General features: G+C 39.3%; 2 protein-coding genes across 9 annotated transcripts in view; one reads left to right on the forward strand and one right to left on the reverse strand.

The window, feature by feature from the left end:
* Window positions 1-878: 878 nt before the first annotated feature.
* On the forward strand, window positions 879-3,692 carry kcnj15 (potassium inwardly rectifying channel subfamily J member 15). Its single transcript, XM_058412126.1, has 2 exons — window positions 879-1,010; window positions 1,566-3,692. The coding sequence occupies exon 2, from the start codon at window positions 1,575-1,577 to the stop codon at window positions 2,589-2,591; it is 1,017 nt and encodes a 338-aa protein (XP_058268109.1). The 5' UTR covers window positions 879-1,010; window positions 1,566-1,574; the 3' UTR covers window positions 2,592-3,692.
* A 588-nt stretch (window positions 3,693-4,280) lies between these two features.
* erg (ETS transcription factor ERG) overlaps window positions 4,281-20,919 on the reverse strand; it is a 43,685-nt gene continuing 27,046 nt past the window's right edge. For 3 of the 8 annotated variants that reach the window (XM_058412117.1, XM_058412124.1, XM_058412118.1), the window contains 9 exons: window positions 14,702-14,958; window positions 11,285-11,433; window positions 10,092-10,295; window positions 9,165-9,245; window positions 7,631-7,702; window positions 6,947-7,009; window positions 6,686-6,742; window positions 6,467-6,514; window positions 4,281-5,810 (listed from right to left, as the gene is read on the reverse strand). In XM_058412117.1, the coding sequence (XP_058268100.1) occupies window positions 5,290-5,810; window positions 6,467-6,514; window positions 6,686-6,742; window positions 6,947-7,009; window positions 7,631-7,702; window positions 9,165-9,245; window positions 10,092-10,295; window positions 11,285-11,433; window positions 14,702-14,958 (1,452 nt within the window). In that variant the 3' untranslated portion in view covers window positions 4,281-5,289. The remainder of the gene's footprint in view (window positions 5,811-6,466; window positions 6,515-6,685; window positions 6,743-6,946; window positions 7,010-7,630; window positions 7,703-9,164; window positions 9,246-10,091; window positions 10,296-11,284; window positions 11,434-14,701; window positions 14,959-20,919) is intronic. The other 5 variants (XM_058412119.1, XM_058412121.1, XM_058412120.1 and 2 more) reach the window with 3 other exon arrangements.

Here is a 20,919-nt window from a genome sequence, read left to right on the forward strand (position 1 = left end):
CGTTCAATTAAAGCAAGAAAACAGGTTCCACTACAGTATCCCCCTGATAAAGAAATAAGAGCCAGCTCTGTAGCATTGTTCCACACTACTACCTGTATGGTCACGGATCTTAATTTTAATAACAAACTAACATGCTAGCCTACGGTGCAGCGCTGTGGTAGCAGGAGACAAGTCTAATAATTGTCTGACCTCTGCATAGTACAGAAGGTCACAGCTTTAAACAGGCCTGATTGAGCAACACAACATTGCACAAAGAAATGAGCAGAAACTATAAGAGAAATCTGATTCATTTAGTCATACTATAGATCGTGGTCCTCAGGATCGTGGCTCAACTTGACATGGTGTGTTTTAAACCTGGTGGACCTGGGGTCATAGATTCAACGTGTATAGTGTATTGTTAAAAGATGCCATTTATGACATGAGGTCTGAGGTGTGATCTCTGACAGAGCTGTTTAATTAGAAAACGGATACAGGAGCTTCATCCATTTTCACAGACTGGTACTAAATGCTAAGGTGCCAAGACCAGCTAGCTTACACTTTAACCGATTTGTGGGTGTGTGTGTGTGTGTTGCAGGGACAACTCAAGGATAGGGATATCTTGAGATGGTGCCAACATACCCACAATTAATTGCAGCTATAGCAGTTAATATACATTTATATATTTAGATATATGTATATGTCAGTTAGAGATTCTCAAAAGTAAGACAAATGTGTGGGCTTGTTTGAAGAGCTTCAAAAAGGGCACTTAATATATATTTGAAAAGTGAAAAACATTTTTTATTCAACCTCCCCTGCTGATACAGTAATCATGGGAGCAAGATGCATTATTGAGGAAACCTGCCTCCCAGGTGACCCTGTTTTGCTTTAGTTCCAAGAAAGGACAATAGAGAACCAAGGACATTGTGAAATTCGTCCAGGGAGGTGAAAGCTTCCTGGTTTCACATTACAAGTCAGTGGCAGTGCAGCCAAAATCAGACCCACCTTGAAGACACGACTGAAGGACCTTGAGAGTAAGCACATATTCTTATTATGACTGAAATGTCATTTTAATGTTAGATTCTAATTAAACAATAAAATAAGATATAATAAAATAATAGCCCTTGTTTTTTTAAACCAGATTTGAGAGTTTAATATACAACAGCCTAAGTGATTATTAACAGCAGACGCATAAAAAAGGACAAAACTGTGGGTTTTTTTTTTTTTACCAAGAATTTTTATCAAGCTTTTTTTCAACTATTTTTTTCTGTGATTAAATACAATGAAAGCGATCACTATTCACTACTGTGATGATACTTGTGCAAAGAATTTGTGTTTAAATCAAGAATGGGATAAACAGTTAGCTTATTTATTGCCAGGGATTCAGTTGTACATATATTTGCTCATTGAAATAATCAGTTAGATTTATTGAGTTTTTTGGAGACAAAATAAAAACACAAATAAAGAAAGAGTAAACCAATGTCGTTGCTTTTATGCTTTTTGAAGCATAGTGATTACATGTGCCAGTGTAAGAGTGATGCTGTAAATGTTTTATCATTGATGAGACTTGAGTTTGATCTGAAAATCAGCTGTACAGGATGAATGGAGGAGTCCAGCGGCGCGTGGTGTCTAAAGATGGCCGCAACAACATCCGCATTGACAACATCGATGGCATGGTGAAACTCTACCTGCACGACATCTGGACCACAGTGGTGGACATGAAGTGGCGCTACAAACTCACTCTCTTTGTGTCCACTTTCCTCACGACCTGGTTTTTCTTTGGCGTGCTTTTCTACCTTATCGCAATGGCAAATAATGACCTTAACATTGAACAGGCATCAAACCACACACCATGTGTCATGAATGTGGCTACCTTAACTGGCGCGTACCTATTCTCACTCGAGTCCCAGACTACCATCGGTTATGGCTTCCGCCACATCTCAGAGGAGTGCCCATTCGCCATCTTAACACTGGTGTTCCAGCTGGTGCTTACAGGTCTGGCTGAGATCTTTGTAACCGGTGCCTTCCTGGCCAAACTGGCACGGCCCAAGAAGCGGGCTGAGACGGTCAAGTTTAGCCAGTTGGCACTGGTTTCCAAGCACAAGGGCCAGTTGTGTGTGATGGTGCGTGTGGCTAACATGCGCAAGAGTCTACTTGTTCAGTGTCAGCTATCAGGCAAGCTATTTTTTCCCGATGTCACCGAAGAAGGTGAGAAGATCCAGCTTCACCAGGAGTCTGTGGACTTCCAGTTCGACTCCAATGAACAGTGCCCCTTCCTTGTTCTGCCTCTGATCTTCTACCATGTGCTGGATGAGAGAAGTCCTCTCGCCAACCTCACCGCAGAAAACTTGAAGGTGAGAAACTTTGAACTGGTGGTCACCCTGAACGCCACAATGGAGTCCACAGCTTCCACGTGCCAAAGCCGTACTTCCTATGTTCCACAAGAATTCCGCTGGGGTTACGAGTTTAAGCCTCTGTCCATTGGCACACACAGGGGCAAATATGTCACAGACTTTAACTATTTTGATGAGATTCAGCTCAGCAGTGACTCCTTACTTCTCCAAGAGCCAAGGAACGAGAAACTCCTGCTAGAGGAAGAGTACAGTAAAGACTGAACAGAAGGAGAGGGAACTGATAAAAAGGACATAGGGCTGAGTTTTCCAATGGCATCACAGCCCAAAGATCAGTGGTAAGATCATGATAGAGTGAGCATCACAATGAACACTCTTTATCCTAGTTAAGACAATCCAGACTTGTGATACTTTCTGGAACTTCATGTTGTCATGTACCAAGATTTGAGCACATAGATTAGTTTCACACTGTCTGTCTGTCTGTCTGTCTGTCTGTCCAGGAGCAACATATTAACGCAGAACAATTGCGCTGTTCAGAATGTTACCTACTCCTATGAAAATTCAAGTCAAGCATTAATATAGACATATATGGGATCCATTTTGTTGTCTCTCTCATAAATCTCACCACGCCCTCAACATACTGATCATACAGATCAATGTGAATTCTAAGTTCCCAGTTAATTATTCATTCATCACATTACACAGACTTTAGATGGTGAATAGAGCGTGGCTGGAGACTACAAGATACATTTTCAGATTAAGTTTCAAAACACACACAATAGCAGTAAAGAGGGTTATTAAACTAAAATGAATAGGCTTGGAAAAGAATAAAAGCTTCCACTGAATATTCGCAGGTAACCATTACAGGGCAGAACATTTCTGTGTGTGTATATTTTTATTATAATATATCTTCACAAATTATAGCATTCTAATTGAATATAAACAAAATGGAGATGCCTAAACAATTATTTATTAGAATTTAGACTACATTGCTGTTATTATCATATATTGGATGCAATTCTTTCCAGCTATGTTTCGAACAGTCTCATGTTTCTAAATTTGTTGTCACAACAGTCTGTGATTCTATTTACACACACACACACACACACTATTGGTGTCAGGTATCATATGATATTTATAAGCCTTATTTAGGTTATTTTAATCATTTAAATGGTATATGAGTAATGAATCTTCAGTACTGTTATATAATATGTGGAACATATCAATAATGATTTAAAATAGAATTATCATTAAGGCATTCACCATTAAAATTTGATCAGTTTATGATAATTCTGCACTCAAAGCAAATAAAATGTATTTACACGAATGTAGATCTGTCTTATTTGTAATTTTACTATTCATGCATGGAGTAAAAAAAAAAAAAAAAATGCAATTTACCATAACACCATCCTTTACACATATAAAGAAGTTTGGTTTCAAAATACTTTATTCAATTTACTCAGTAGAAAATCATATAATTTATGAAAGTATGTTTTCCTCCATTTGTCAGCAATCTCAGAGCATCAGTCCAGTTGTTCAGTTGTTAGAGATTTACAGAAATTTTCCTCATAAGCATCTGTCAATGACTGCTAACACTGAGACAGGTCTGAACGCTAAACCAGACCAGCTTTCACAAACAATTCATTTTACATTAGCAGACATGGCTTACATTTGTAAACAATCATATATAGAGCTTAAAGTTCAAAGGCCACTGCTGTTCACTTACTTTTGGTCCATGATTTTTTATTTTTTATTTTATCCCCTAAAACTATCATATAAATGTCTGTATTTAGCTGGCTGAGATCAACTCTTAGTGTTTAAATGCATAAGTTATATATCTATCATATAAAATGAAATATAACACTGAATTGTATACTTCAATCTGACAAACGCACAGCGTTCGCGACTCAGAAAATAACAATAAAAACACATAAACTGGTACTTTGGTAAAAAAAAAAAATAAAAATAAAAAAAAAATCTAAACCCTCCACCAATGTGTGAAGAACTTCTTCAATAAGGCGCTGATTTTAAGAAAATCCACCTCTGTCTAAACATGTCTGAGGTCATTTAAAACATTTAAAGATTCTTACCATTTCCAGTTTTTACAAAATCATTTTCAAGGTTCTTCCCTCTAAGAAATTAACAATCAAGTTAATGTCCTTTCTTTACTTTCTGTAATGCCATATGAACTACTATGTAGTATAATACTGATAAATATGGCAGTTTATATCCAAAGCAGTAATACTTGATACTTTCTTTACCTTCCCTCCGTCTCATTTGCTGACTAATCTCTCTCTCTCTCTCTCTCTGAGTCATTCTCTTACTTTCACACCTTAGCCACCTCATTTACATCTTACTAACTCTCTTTGATATGTTTGTTCAAATTAAGGTAGTTTAATACTTAAAAACATATAGAATAATACATAACTGTTCATGCACCTACATTTTTTTGTCTTTGGTAAAATAAAGCCCTTTTTACATGAATGCAACTTGCTAGATTGTCCTCTTTCACATTCTCTTAAAGACCTGCTGCTGACCTTACAGTCTTGAACATGTTGGCATTGTGTCCAGAGGCCATCTTGTGCCCATACGAAGTGTTGTTTAGGCTTCCAGACAAGCATGTACAAGCTACTTGACCTTGCATTGTAGTCAAATTGTGCAGGATATTTTGTTTGCATTGTTATTTTGCATTCCTCGGATAATCTGATGTGATTCAGACTCGCTGGTCTAAGTTTAATTGAGAACCTCTTAAAAATGATTGATTACAACATCCCACAGTCAAAATTTTTGTTTAGGTTTTTGTGTGCCTCCTGCATCCCCTACTTCTTTCTTTTTGTTTGGATAAATCCACCGCCATATCCAGTTCCCTGGCTCAGCATGAAGCTGCAATTTTCAGCCTCTTGGGGGCGCTCCAGTTCAACTCAGGAGAGATGCTGTTATTTTCCTGCCCACTCTGAGACACCTAGTAATAGGTGCCCAGGTGAGGGGGCATGTGGGTGGCTGGATGGCGTGGACTGGGGTATATGCCGGCTCCGGGTGAGTTCCAGTAAGGGTTGGGCGCACCGAAGAAGCCGGAGGACGTGACGGGCAGGGCCTGAGGGTGAGGTGACACAAAGTTCATTTTCTGTGTGTGGGGGTGGTATGAGCCCACATAAGGCAGATCAGAAGGGTATTTGTACATGGCTGACTCAGGAGGATGAGGCTGTAAGGCTTGGGCAATGCCATGGAAGTCGAACTTGTAGGCATAGCGCTTGCCGTGCACTTTGGTCATGATGTTTTTGTCATAGTAGTAGCGCAGAGCGCGGCTCAGCTTGTCGTAGTTCATGTTGGGCTTGCTCTTACGCTCTCCCCAGCGCCGTGCCACCTCGTCTGGATCGGTCATCTTGAACTCTCCGTTTGTGCCCTCCCATGTGATGCAGCTCGAGTTCGCGCTGTCCGAGAGCAGCTCCAGCAGGAACTGCCACAACTGGATCTGACCCGAACCTGTGGGAAGAATCACACACAGCATTACATTCACACACACCACCGAATAGAAATTGAAGGAACATTTATCAGTGATCAGTAAAAACCTAGCTATCAGAGAACATTAGCAATCTTAAAGAAGCACTTTATAATTTTTAGTACCCTTTGGTTCCTCATCTTACCCTCATCTTGGACAACGTTTATCTTGCCCTAACTGAACTCTCACTCTGTGCTAAAGACATATATAAGCTGTTGGACGCTGTGTCCCGGCTATGGGCGGAGCTAATTTCAGGACCAGAAAAATGTTCAAAGAAAATGATCATGTGAAATGTACAAGCCAGCCAGATCTACTGTTAGGAAACATTCTTTACACGTATATAATTCTTAGAGGTCTAGAAAATCTCAGACTTTACAACCTGTAACTATTATTTTGTAATTTTTACCCTCACTTCCCCCTTAATTTGGTGACCTGCCAATTCCTACCCATCAGTCACATGCTTCCTATGAGACATGTGAAGCCAGCTGTATCTTTCTGACTGCTGCTCATGCTCCATCACATGGATTTTTGAGCCATTTTTTCCCAGCTATGGCTGGCTACTGCATGGTTGGGATTCAAACTTGCGATCTCCTGACATTTGTGCAGAAGCTTTCCACTGACAGTGTAATAAAAGCATTACCTGGGTTTGCCAGCCTGCTGCTTGTTGGTCCCAAAACCTGATACGGATCTGGCATGTAAAGTTATCAGTTAGTGAGATGATTAGACAAGTCATATTAATAGTTACATGATAGATAATGGTAGATATTAATTTTTACTACTGCAGTTTACTGAGAAATGGGAGTCGATGGTATCATATGGCAGGTCTAACACAGAAGTGACAGGAAGTAATTATTCTCACCAAGCTGTGACCTTTGCTCCTCTGTTTTGGTCACGATGGCTGGTGAAGACTGTGAAACTAACACATACATACGTACAGAAAGTTCACAATATTTCTGACTGCATATGCAACTGCAACTTGTTACTATTTCAGGCAACGACAAAGCCAACAAAGCATACTATGGATACCCATTACTCCTAAAAATTATGATAGTTCATTTCATCTTTTTGTTCAGCTAAGTGGGAAAAAAAACCCCTGCTTTATTATTTATTTTTAATTTACCTTTATTGGTTGTCGCTGACTGGGACGGCCATGCAGATCGTCTGGCGGCTTCATAAGCCAAATCTAGAAGAGGAGAAAGGGAGTGGTAACTCAGTGGTTAGGACCAGACGGTTGTGTGTTCAGATCCCACTATGACCAGGCTATTACCCTTGGGCCTTTGAGCAAGGCCCTTAAAGTGTTCAGTTGCATAAATGAGATGTATGTAAGCTTTTCTGGACAAAGGTGTCTGAAAAAAGCTAAAAATATCTATGTAATGTAAACATGACAGTAATTTCTACACTACAGACTACATACAGTTACATTTAACCCAACAGAAGGTTGTGTGTTTTTGTGCATTATATTTATGTCTGTCTATCAGCGTCAAAGCTCCTCTATTCAGTGAAAGTTTTTTCCATTACACTCCAGAAAACCTTCTGCTGCCCAGCCCTGTACAGACTCTCTCTGTGTGTGTGTGTGTGGGTGTGTGTGTGTGTGTGTGTGTGTATGCAGTTGAGGGCTGGTTAAATTTGTGTGGTTGACCTCAGGGTGTAAAGTACAGAGCAGTGGAGTGCCACACTTCACAACAAAGGGAAAACAGCTGCATGATTAAATATGCACACTTAAACATGACACACTCAGAGCTGCTGCAAATATTTTTCTTTTCTCCCCCTCAGGTATGGATAAAGAAGCGGAGGCAGAGCTAACCTGGTCTTGCAGGGGCTCTGGGAGTGTCAGGTGGGTAGACTGGAGTGTTGGGGAAGATGAAGCTTGCACCTCCTGCACAAGACACTTTATATTACAACGTGATCACGTAGAACGCGCCTCTACAATATACAGCAGAGTGTAAAGATTTGCATCCCCAAAGGTTTTTGGGTGAAAAGGGCACAAAGTTATTATATCGCAACACAGCTGAATTCTTAAATCTAATTGGACAGAAAAAATGTGCTGAAAAATTTTCTACAGCAACACACGTCAAACTGTTCTGCAGGCTGCAAAATAAATTATTATCGATTTATTTTAATGTCCTCCTTTTAATACAAAAGAAGGTGTGGGAAAACCTCCTACACGGGGAGTTGAGTAATTGAAATTGAAGCATAATAATAAAAAAGATTTTTGTTGTTGTTAATGTTAAATTATTCATAAAATTGATCAAAAAATAGGGCAACTCTTCTGTTAGGAAATGTTTATTTAAGATTGTTGAAAGATGGATGAAGTGATCTCAGATAGATGTAAAGCTGCTGGTTGAAGTTTTTTTCAGTAAAGGGAAGTCTTCAAGAATAAGCAGTTTGCACTTTGAGGTTGACAAGCTTCATTTATTTTGCCTTAATATTAACTTTTGAGCATGTGCCAGACAGGCCTGTAACTGTTTATAGCTGTTCCATATAAATAATATCCTGAAATAACTTGTTTTGTAGATGTCCCATGACTTTAACTATGAACAGATTAAATATATTCTCCTTAAAGAAATGTGTAAAATGCGTAACTGCTGAAATTGGCTTACTAAAATCACGTGATATCCCATCAACCCTGATTGAACCATGATTATATTCCTTACTTATATCACAATAATATTTCTATCCTATTTATTTTACATTCAGAAATGAAGGTTGCTTTTACAATGTTACTCTACCATTTATAATTAATATCTTAAAACACTATTTTGCTATGGTTCTTATGAACGTGACGGAACATCTGGGAAACTTGTTTGAAATTACTTTTATTTTCCTCTTTAATTTTTTTCCCCGAAGGGCCTGCAAACTTTCGCACTCAGCTGTATTTATTTGCTGACTTCTGACAGCGGTATCACTCCAAACTAGCAAGCATTTGCAAGTGCAAGAAAAATAAAATATATATGGGGATAACTACAGCACAGCATGCACCCAGAGACCCAAAACAGGCAGAGGCTGTAAGCGGAATGCTTGATATATCTACAAGAATGTTTCACGTCATCATATTAAAGCTGCCCAGCTGGAGAGTTTGGCCACCAGAGAAGGCCAAAGCCAAGTCAGAAGGCCCTGGTGTAAAGAAAAACTTTACCTCTTACTCCACATATTCTACAAAGTATGTCAAACTCATCTGATCTGCACTACCAAAGCGAATGGTGCCACCTGCTGGCCAAAAACTCTTCTGCACAGCATTTTGGCTGCTGAACTTCAGTAAAAGCCGATAAGTATTTAGGCTGTGATGCACATACAGAGAGCACCTGTCCAGTTGCCGAGTGATGCATGAGCCTTCTTACCTGTGTTACGTGCATGCATTAACCGTGGCGAGTTTTGCAAGGCTTTGTCAACATCGTCTGAAGTCAAATGGGGAAGTGGAGCTGAGGAAGAAAACATTCTTTTGAAAGAGGGGAATGGCAAAATACAAAATATATTAAAAAAAAAAGAAAAAAAAAAGGAAAAAACTTGTGGTGTGCTAATAAGATGGCGAGAAACTAAAGGAGGGAAAGGTAGAGAGAAGGACAGGAAGAAATGAGGGAGAGGGAGAGTAGCAGAAAAGGGGAGGGGAACATAAATAAAGAGCTCCTGCTGTCAGTACGGCACATGCATCACTGTGTGATAGAGCTGCAAAATGCCAAATGAAACATCCAGTCAATCAGTAAAGTTACAACATGCAGCATTCAGTCTTCTTAAATGTATTCAGTTACCGTGTGCATTTGTGTATGTGTGTGTGTTTAAGAACTAGGGAATGTGTGTTTTATAGCCAGATTCAAAAGGGAGAGCGCTGGGAAGAAAAAGAGGCATCCCTCGCTTTCCCATCACTTGATCCACTTTTCTTTTTAAATACAGAGAGGCAAGGACTGTCAGGATAGTGTTCTCTCTCTCTCTCTCTCTCTCTCTCTCCCCCCCCCCACCCCTTGTCACTTTCTGTGCAATAGTTACTACATATTTCTGTCTGAAATGCTATTAATATTTGTTTTATTTTGTCTTAATTCATAATAATGAAATGCTGTCTACAAAGGGCTATTAATATTTTATATTTACCATTAAGAAAATTATAGATTATAGAAGATTACCTTACAGATGTAGAAAATGGGAATACCAGGGTGATCTGATAGAACACTAGCATAATAAATATACCCACTGAACATGGGATTAGAAACTACTGATGTCAAACTACTGTGTGTGTGTGTGTGTGTGTGTGTGTGTGTGTGCGAGTCACTCACTCTCCCGTAGGTAGTGGAGATGAGACAGTAGGATGTCAGCGTTGTAGCTGGGCGTGAGTCTCTGGAAGTCCTCTTTGCTCATCTTACAGAGCTCCTTGCCATCAATGTTGTGGAAGAGCGAGATGTCCACTTCGAGCAAACCGTACTCTCTTACAGCCCACTCCAACCACTGACGCACGTGATCTGGCGTCCATAGCGTGGGGTCTACAACCGCACACACACACACACACACACAAACATTTACATATCATTCATGTTGTTCATTTACAGGTGAAATCATATGCACACTCTTGCACTCGAACACTGACAAATTAATGAACTAAAAAAAACATATATTGTTTTAATTCATTTATTCTGTAACCACTTTATACTGGTTAGGGTTGTGATGGATCCGGAGGCCATCGCAGGAACACAGCATGAGGTAGGAATACACCCCAGACGGGACACCTGCGTCATTACTTGTTGTGCATAAAACCTGGACAAGTCTCTTAACAAAGCACAGAGAGTTACAGTCAGAGGTCACTGTATCACTCTGTGTAAGGGTGTGTAACACTGCCCATATCTGTCCATGATGTTGTTTTAACCTTTTTTAAACCTTCTTGTCCTTTCTTAGTCCCACTGAGCTATGCTGACCCTCCATTTACGAGTGAGAGCTCACAAATCTGTTCAACTCTGTGCACTTAGGGATGTGCTTCCTGCCACTGCATTCCTGCGTCCCCTGTGTCCATTGTCCCTCTGCAGAGTGAAAACAGGATGCACTAAACATGCTGCTTCACTGTGCCTGTCAACTTTAGCTGAGGAGGAAGTTGAATTTGGGCTTTTGGGGACAGAGTGTGTTGCTCAACTTGAGAAAGCTTGGCATATGCACGCATATGAACACACACACACACACACACATGCACGCACACAAAAGCTTGGCATATGCACGCATACTGTATGAAAACACACACACACACATGCACACACACAAAAGCTTGGCATATGCATGCATAATGCAAAAATAAACAACTCCCAAAGATGGTGTTTCAGATATTAAATTACATTATGAAAAACAATAAACTTTAAATATTATATATTATTTAAATATTAGATATTACATTTAATCAGTAAACTTTAAGGCAGATAGATCTGTTCACGTTTGTGTGTGTGTGTGTGTGTGTGTGTGAGAGAGAGAGAGAGAGAGAGAGAGAGACCTGCAGGTACAATGACTCTGCGCTCGTTGGTTGTCATATTGGGAGGGGCAGCATGTTTGTCCTCCATGTAGCTGCTGTAGGTCATAGGAGCACCATCACCTCCACTTGCCATTTTTCCTTTCCCTACACTGCAGTCATCTGGGGAGCTCCTGCACACACACACACACACACACACACAAATGTTGATATTGTGAAATACAGACATAATCTTAGTATTTGATCAAATAATTCTCCTCTGAATTACGGGCTGGGAGAAAGAATAGCAGGCAGACATACAGAAGTCTATAAAATTGAAGTAAATCATCTCTGATCTCCACTGAGGGTTACAGCTCTGAAGGCCAGAAAATGAAGACTGAGGAGCTACACATAATAAATTTATAGGCCTTCTGCTTCCAGGATCCACTGCTGCTTTTCATTATGAGCTAAACATCTTGTGAGTGAATGTTTGCGCCTGCATGACCACCACTTCCTGTTTGGTCAGCGAACTTGTGGCATTTGCAACCAAAATGTGGCCACATTTGCTTTATTTTTATGATGTTGGCATGAGATGTGGCTACTTAGAGCGCTTGATGAATGAACATGGGTTCTAGTTTGCAAATGACTTACTTACAAACATTTAATGTACAAACATGCACTCACTGATTACTACTTGACATATTCTGGGAATGGAAGGAAATATTCCAAAAAGTTCTGCAAAATTTAACAACACATATTAAAAGAGGTGAGACTTCTTGCTGACAGCCATGCATTTTTCCTGGAGTCCCTGATATCCAGCTGGAGGGCAGTCCAATTGTACATACCTGATCTTGTTTTTCTTTTATCAGTTTTAACTTTACATACAAATTACACATATTTGCAAGTGTGGGACCATTTGTCATAGATGACATGGACTAGCTATATAACGTATCTAAATAATTCAAAATACAGGTAACAGTTACATCTGACCGAGGATGAGACTGGCACTTAGCAGTCTCACTGTCTCTGAGAGGACATTTGTATTCATAAATTGCCGTATGCAGTCTGGCCCAGGCCTGAGGCAGCAGATGTGCAGGATCACTGCTGGAATTTCCCATTAGGCTCAGAAGAGCTTGCCAAGGACACGAACAGCCTGCAGCTCTTCTTACTATCCCGTTCAATGTGTTAGCCACCTATTGGCTAGCTTAAGAACGGCAGCTCACAGTGGGCTTTCAGTCATGTTACACTGTTTATTATAGACAGCAGATGCTGCAAATCAGTAGTATACATGCATAACTTTCATTTATAAGCGCAATCTCTTAGAAGCACACGTACACACATTCTTTCACTTTTCAAATGACCGAAATTCTGCAGCGTATCCGATCATCTACAACCTTCTCTCCTTGTCCTCCACCACTAAAATCCCCAAAAGAGTCCTCAGTTTCACTAGCACACTCATAAACGCCTGTGACTGCAAACTCCATCAAGAGCCACTGAGGCATTTTTTTTTTTTTTCAGAACACGCGCACCAGTTTGTTCTCATTTACATCTATGCTGTTTAACTAATTGAGCATGACAAACCCTTTATCAGAAAAAGTGCTCAGTCTCGAATCTGTGTGGCAGGCTGCGCTGCAAGAAAACTCCAAAATGACTCTCAGTTGGACAGCAGGATGGTAGCCATATTGTATTTTATGTCCTAGGATCCGTTCCCACTTTTTAGAGCAGGTTGGGCAGAAGATCACATGGTGTCACCCATCCAAGAATTTCTGTCAGACTGGGAAAAGTGGCCATAAGACCACGTGGCGATTTTGTTCTTTTTTGATAAAGAGCTGAATAATAAATGTAATCAAGTACATAGTAAAAATAGGACAAAAAAAAGTGCTTCACGGTCTGTTGGTGCATTTAAATGAAGTATCAACAAGAAGAAAGGTAAACAGATGATAAACTTCAAGTGCACAATTTCTACACATTCGTTGATGGCTCCAAGGAATAAAAAAAATAAATAAATCACATTTTGGGTCAAATGTTTGAGGTTACCTTCACCAGGTTCACTTCAGCTCTGATGCGGATATTAACATTGCTTATAGACATAGGAATTCTGTTGCTAGGCACCGAGCATTAACAAAGCTCATGACTGAACAATTTAGCTAGCTAGCTGGTAGTCATTAAGTGTATTGTATCCAGAATATCAAAGTAAATTGACAGTGAAAACCATAATTTTCCTCGGATGTGTTTGTAAATCCAATTTCAACGGATATCGCTCCGTAATTACTCTAAGCATTGACCAAAAATCAAACAGCCCTGTGTTCCACCACAACGGAAACGTAACCAAGTGAAAATACTTAGGAATTTTTCCTCCTAATGTAATGAATAACAGAAGAATGGGATTCTCATGGAATTTTCTCATAAAAAATGGTGAACAAGACACTATTAAAATGGTGTGTATATTTACAGGATTTATTGAAATATTAACAGGGTATCAGCACGTCATCTTCTTATATCTCTGTCTCTCTCTCTCTCTTTTTTTTTTGCGTTTTGAAATGATATATACTGAGTGACAAATTCTCCAGAGTATGAGGCATCTCCCTTTTACACCCCCATTACTAAAATATACAAAATCTTATTTTGCATCACCATTTTGTATGCCGTTAGTGTATAATAGTTTGGCTTAACTGCAAAGATAGACTGCAGAAGAATTATTTAATATAATTTTTGTCTGATTTGGTGACAAATTTTAGTGCTTATAGAACAGGGCTTCATGCTTGCACAAAAAAGGTCATATTTCATTATATTCCTCTCTCTGCTGTATGAAGGTGTGTGTCAATCTGTGTTTTCTGCTCTTCAGATCAAAATCTCTTCTCTCTGTTTCCTTAATGTGTGTTTATAATGTTAGAAATGTTTCAGCCCATAAGGTAAAGTCAGGGCTTAATAAAAACAGCTGTTTTGAGTTTGGGATCCGGCTGCAGCTCGACGTGTCACTGCATCTGAGTGTATGTCTGTGTGTCTGTATATGTGCGTGCTGGTGGATTCAGATCCCTGTGTGAATTTGGCTCCTGTGTTGCTAACGGTTCCTGATGGACGAATTCCAGGCCACGAAACCCAAACAGCCATTTCTCTACCACACACACACCGCCCTTCATTTCTGCACCAGTAGCAGACTTCTCAAGTATCAGTTTCAAGCAAGACTGGCAGACTCAATCTTATTGCCATTAACCAAGCCTACACCCACACCCACACTTCTACAAGCTAGGACTAAGACGAACCCAAACCATTTTGCCCAATGAGCAGAAATGGAATCCAGAAGCCACCAAAAGAGTGGAAAATTTCACATTGTGCACCAGTGCCAAAGCAATGTGTGGCAGCCAAATTTGATCAAATCACCAGAAAATGAGCGAAGCAACTTTGGTTATACAATGTGGTGAATGTCAGTTAAACACTATATAAGCCAATTGTGGTGCTCACCTAGAGCCATTCACCTGACCCACTCTTCCTCCTCCTCCTCCTGTGGTTCCAGATCCTCCTCCATTGCTGCATTCCATCTTGATGGTGACACGGCCAGACGGAGGGGTGAGCCAGTCCTGCTGCGTTGCTCGTGGACTCAGCTTACTCTGGCCATACTCACTCACTGCTGATGCTGTCATGTCTGGCTTGGCCTGCTGGGCCACGCTGTAGACACACTCAAACAGAGATTGGTCCTCACTCACCACGGACAGCGCCTCCTACAGATAGAAGAAGGAGTGGAGAGATACGGTATATAAATAAACGGCAGTTTGCTAACGTGTGTACAATCCAGAGATGGGTAGAGTAGTCACAAACTATACTCGAGTAGAAGTGCTGTTAGTAATGCAATTATCCCAGTAACCAATTGAGTTAGAATTCATTACTTTATTCAAAGCCTAGACTCTTAAAAAGCATTTAAAATGGTCTCATCTAGCATCTAAAGGGTTCTTCAGTTCATCTTCCTAAAGGTTCTTACTGGGAAAAACACAAGTGAGATCTCACCTTTCAGAAAAGGTTCCAAATAAGCCCCTTTTATAACCTAGAAGTGTGAATTATGAAGCTTTTTCTTTTCCTTTCAGTGTAACATGCTACTCTTTATATAAATAATAAACACTCATCAGGCACTTTAACAGAAACTACTGTATTCAATCAGCAAATCATGTGGCAGTAGTGTAGTACATAATATCATGCAGATCCAGGTCAAGAGCTTATGTTCAGAACACATTTCAGACTTGGGCTAAATTCTGATTTCAGTGACTGTGGCATGGTTGAAGGTGCCAGATAGGCTGGTCTGCGTATTTCAGAAACTGCTGATCTGAGATTTTCACACACAGTAGTCCCTAGAGTTTCCAGCAGAAACACCTTGTTGATGAGAGGACAGTAACAAAACGGATTCAAGCTGTCAGGAAGCTTACTATAACTCTACTAACCACACTTTTGACCAGAAAATCATCTCGGCATGCATATGTCAAACCTCGAGGCAGATGAACTACAACAGCAGAAGACCACACTCCTGTCAGCCAAGGAATCTGAGGCTAGGTTCAACCAAACTGGAGAGTATATACAAAATCTGACCATGTTAGATTAGTATTTGAGTAGCGAAATGTGATTAGTCATGGCTGCTTAGTGGTTAGTATGTTTGCCTTGCACCTCCCTTTGGAGTTGGGGGTTCAATTACCATGCTTCATGGGTTTCTTAGCGTTAGGGTAAGTGAGGTGTTTTAGTTCAAAGACATGTGAGTGCTCGTGCGATTGTTCCCTGTGATGGGTTGGCAACCTGCCTAGTCCCCTGAGTCCGGAGTGCAAGACCCCAAGACCCTGTGTAGGATAAGTGATACAGAATAAAGAAATGTGTGACCAATCATGTGCTAGATAAACGAAAATCTCTAGTGAGTAAAACTTTCACAGAACTATATGGATAAAAGAAACATAATGGAGTAACACAATTCTATAGTCTTATAAATAAATGTGTCTTATAAATGTACTCAAGTATGATGGAAATATAACACTTAGCACTATTCACTGTCTGTATAGATCTATATGTGAGTGTATAGCACGGCATCATTCACTCCTGTTGTGGGTTTTTGAAGTCTTTTGGACACAAAATGGGAGTTGCGATCATGCAGAAATTGGAATCTGAGGCTGTATTGTAAATACAGATGGACAGGGAGTGGGTCTGCCTCTCACCTACTTACGTGATGGACATGTAATTGTGTGTAACTTAAACTATAAACAGCAGTCAACATTTTACACTCAACAAAATATATAAGTCAATAGCTGCTCTCTGTTATTTTTCAGCCATGACACCTACAGTAAGTTACTCTTACTGTTATCTGAATGGAGAAGTGCTCTGATTGTGTTGTCAAATTAAAAAGGGGTACATGGCTAACCTTATCAAGATATTTTCACTAAGGTCTGTCGAAAGCTTTAGGTTTGTGTGTACTTGTGTATGTGTGTGTTCATGAGGTTTGAGTGTCATATCCAAAACCATCAATCACCTCATCAGCCCTGGCCTTTTAGTGACCAGCAAATAGGAAAAGCATACAAGAAGATATCAGGGTCAACTGAAGGTGTAAAAACGACAGAATGCTTTCCTGAAGTTGTAACTTATATTGAAAATTTCATTGTCACTCATTGATGAACATGGGAATGGGCAGGGTTGAAATATGTACTACGGCATGCCACCAGAGGGCCTCTGAAACATTTTGGATTTAGTTTTGACTCCCTGTTATGACATCCATTCATATATAAAGTCATTGAAATACTCACCTACTCATCCTACAACTTAAGGAAACATAACTCAGTAAACACAGTCTTTTATCACAGTCTTCTTATCACTGAACTCATAACGCAAATTCTGCAAATTTCTTTGCCTGTGCTATCATGCAAGCAAGTCTGCGATCAGCGAGAGAAAGAAGACGCCATGTTGGGAATCAAATTAAAGCGCCGTAACAGTTCTCAGTTCACGGCTCAGATGCGAAGGTCATTACTGCGGTGTTGTGCTGGAGCAAAGAGAGGCATCAGTTTGCACTCGCAGAAACCACACCCACCCATTTCCCACTGGCCCTGTTACTGCACACTTAACAAACACCAAACACACACACACACAATACCCTATATCCAGCCTCACACTTCCTCTGTTTTTTATCTTATGGAACAACTCATCAGGGCAGCCACTACTGGAAACATCCATAAAGCCTGTCCCGAGTGTAGTAGGATGGTTATGAGCAGATAAAATTGCAGCGCAAAACGTAGCCAGCTCTAAACTATGGAAAACAAAAGAAACTTTGCCAGATCGATAATGAAAACAGCATTTGTTTTCATGTTTTCACCTACTTAAATTCCAAAGCATCCAATTTTAGTCTTCCATAATAAACAAATATAAAACATTGGAAAGCTGAGTGTTTTTTTTTTTTAATGTTCTTCTCTCAGCCATTTCATCGGTCAGCAGAATGCTTCAGCATGGCACAGATTCTTTTACTTCTTTAATGTTAGTTAAAGCACTGGGAAGCAGAACACAGTTTAGTTTCCATCTTCCATCCAGCCTACCAAATATATACACGATTTTGCCTCCTTTGATGAAAACAACATAATTCCTTTGACGTAATCACATGAACTGGTAAAGTGCAAGTTTGAAAAATGATGAGACTCATAGTTTCTGGGTGTGTTTTTAAAGGGATGACTAACGTATGATGATGCTAAGACATTTAGTTCCAGCCTTTAATCCTGTACATTTTATCCACACATGGCAGCTGTGATCTCAGGCAAGTGCTCATATGTGCTCACGTAATTGCGTTCACTAGGATAATCACAAAGTAATGATTCTGGGGGACCAGGTTTGCTTTCAAATCACAGTCAGTATGGAAGCTCATTCATGCTGAAAGCAGCAGCAGTCAGGAAGTATTCTGCTGGCCCTTCCTGTGTCAGATAGTGAGGATAATGGAAAAGAGGAAAAGCCTATCCATCCACGTTCTAATTGTGATTGTGATTTGGCCATGGAGGGAGAGAGAGAGAGAGAGAGAGAGAGAGAGGGGTGGAGGTGGATGACGCACTGTCATTAACACCACAGGCTTCGGAGGCCATTAACCTCTAAAACAGGTCAGCAAAGCGCCTATGCCCTTACATTTCCCCAAATCAGCAACTCACAGACTGCTGTTTTCATAGCCTCTCCCATAGTCTTGCACTCACCACCACATGCTTCATAATTTCTCATTCACTCACTTATTTGTTCTCTCTTTCACTCACTCACTCACTCACTCACTCACTCATTTATCATTCCTTCTACGTCATTGCTTCACTAAACTCTTCCTTAGTCACTCACACACTCACTCAACCACTCCCTCTTCATTCTTTCCCACTTAATCACTCATTGTTCTCACTCACTCACTCACTCACTCACTCACTCACTCACCTCCTCTTCTCCCAAATCATTGATTCATTTCTTTTCTCCTCAGAAACTTACTCTTTCAACTGCTTTCCCTCACACCTTAACCCTTCACTCCCCTCACCGATTCTCACTCCCCTCTCATTCTCTCACTCATATTCCTTTCTTTCTCCACACTGACTCCCTGGCTCTCTCTGTCCACCAGCAGAGTTAAAAAGAGGTAAGACAGAGACAATAAAAGCTAAAACAAGGTTAGAGTGAAATGTATCACGTATTTCAATGTGTTCAATCATTAGAACGATAGTAATATAACCAAAAGCTCAGTCTACATGAACACTGCCCAAATGCAGCTTAAACATCATCACCAAACACCATGCAAGAATTTCACATCTGAAAAGCTTTACTGTAATTAAATAACTTCAATCCTTTTCCTTTTGCTTCATCATTTTATCCTGCAGATATTTAAACAGTAATCATCACTACAGAATAAAAACCTGTGGTTAAAGTCAGCAGAATATTTTAGAGAGAGCCGGGAATTATTGCATATTCCCAAGATTTCTACTGCAGTGTGTGTTACAGTGCCTAGAATCGCTTATTTATCAAAAACTAATACAATTCTTCATTGACAAATGAATGCAGACATCAGTTTGTTTTTAATTAATAAAAGCGTTAAAGCATTGTAACTAATGCAGAATTAAGAAATCATTTTTAAGAGCTGACATTAGTTAACACTGCATTTAGACCATGCATGCGCTAATAATTGCAAGCAATATATGGCATCCCTGAATTTTTAAAAGAATATTTAGATTTATTTATACAAAGATTTATTTTATTTTTTATTTTTTTCAAATAGAAAAGAATTACTCCAGTGCATTCATTTCGAAGAGATTCTAAAATCCCAAACCGTTCCTGGTGGATTACTGCATAAATATGGTCAAGCACTTATTCACTGCAGACCAACATTAATAACATTTCCAACAAAGACAAAGCCAGAGTATTACGATATTGTCTTGAGCTCACACTATATACGTCACATTATCAACTATATTAAGAAAGTACTCCATACTGATGATCTTCTCATGTGATGCCTCTGTAACTAAAACCAGACAGTCTAGTGTAGAGATTGTTGTGTGTGAGGCAGCGGGGCAGTAAGCAAAGTCTCCTGATGAGTTTACCAGAGACGTGTTTGCGTAAGACTTGTATAGAGAACGCCGTACATACTCACTTCTGCCTAAACAATTAGTCCAGAACAGTTGGCCAAAACATGAAACATGCTCTACCACTCTACAGACCTTTCTTCTTCATACTCTGAAGCTCTAAAACATAAAGACCTCCACTAATAAACCCCATTGCATGATTATGCCATTTGGAAGTGTCATGCTAAATTAATTAGCTTATTATTTAGGACTGTCTATTTTGTGTCAAGGTACAAATTTACATTTAACAAACTGCTTTATGAGTTATTAAACACATATGTGTAAGACAAGTGCAATATATTGATTCTGTAATTATATATATATATATATATATATATATATATATATATATATATATATATATATACATATATATACTTTTCACAAATTTGGGGCTTCTATTTGTTTCAACAGGCCAGTATTACTACTAGGAATGATGAAATGAATACATTGCGGAAGACGTATTCATTCCAGCTGAATTTTAATTACACATCCTGTCTATATGGTAAACAGACTTGAATGTTGAGTGATCTGCGTTGATAGCTTTGTTGTGCGTACACAGTATTAAAGACAGCAATTTAGGGCTTAATAACTACAAAAAAATGATTTCTAAGTTTGATTTATATTCCTAAATTAGATAATACAACATGAAGAACTGCTATTGCTTTCATGTTACACATACGTAATCACTATTTCTATGTTAAGTTTAAATATATAATTATATATTTTTTTTTGCATCAGGAATTAAAAGTTAAAAGGTCAGTTAAAAGATGATTAGCATAAATGCATTCGGATAATAATCCGCAAGAATTTCCAAGCTCTGTTTAGCAAAAAATTTCAGACCAGTAAAAACAAGAATTATATTTGAAGTGTAATTGCTCTATACTGGAATTTGTCTATTCATAAGTTGGAATATTTTTTCATGAAGTGTTGCATGCTGTATGCAGCTCTGTGTTAAATGATGGGTCTCTACTGACATATTAAAACTCATATTCTTTAAAACCAAGCCATGGAGTACATAGAAGTCTTAGATCTATACAGTTATTATTAAAAAAATAATAAAATACTTCAGGTTAAATAGCGTAAAACAATAAGGAAGGT

This window comes from Hemibagrus wyckioides, linkage group LG16, assembly GCF_019097595.1.
Source record: "Hemibagrus wyckioides isolate EC202008001 linkage group LG16, SWU_Hwy_1.0, whole genome shotgun sequence".
NCBI lineage: Eukaryota > Metazoa > Chordata > Actinopteri > Siluriformes > Bagridae > Hemibagrus > Hemibagrus wyckioides.

What these genes read in the sequence shown, in the direction of transcription:
- kcnj15 (XM_058412126.1), top strand. Translation starts at nt 1,575, where the DNA reads ATGAATGGAGGAGTCCAGCGGCGCGTGGTGTCTAAAGATGGCCGCAAC.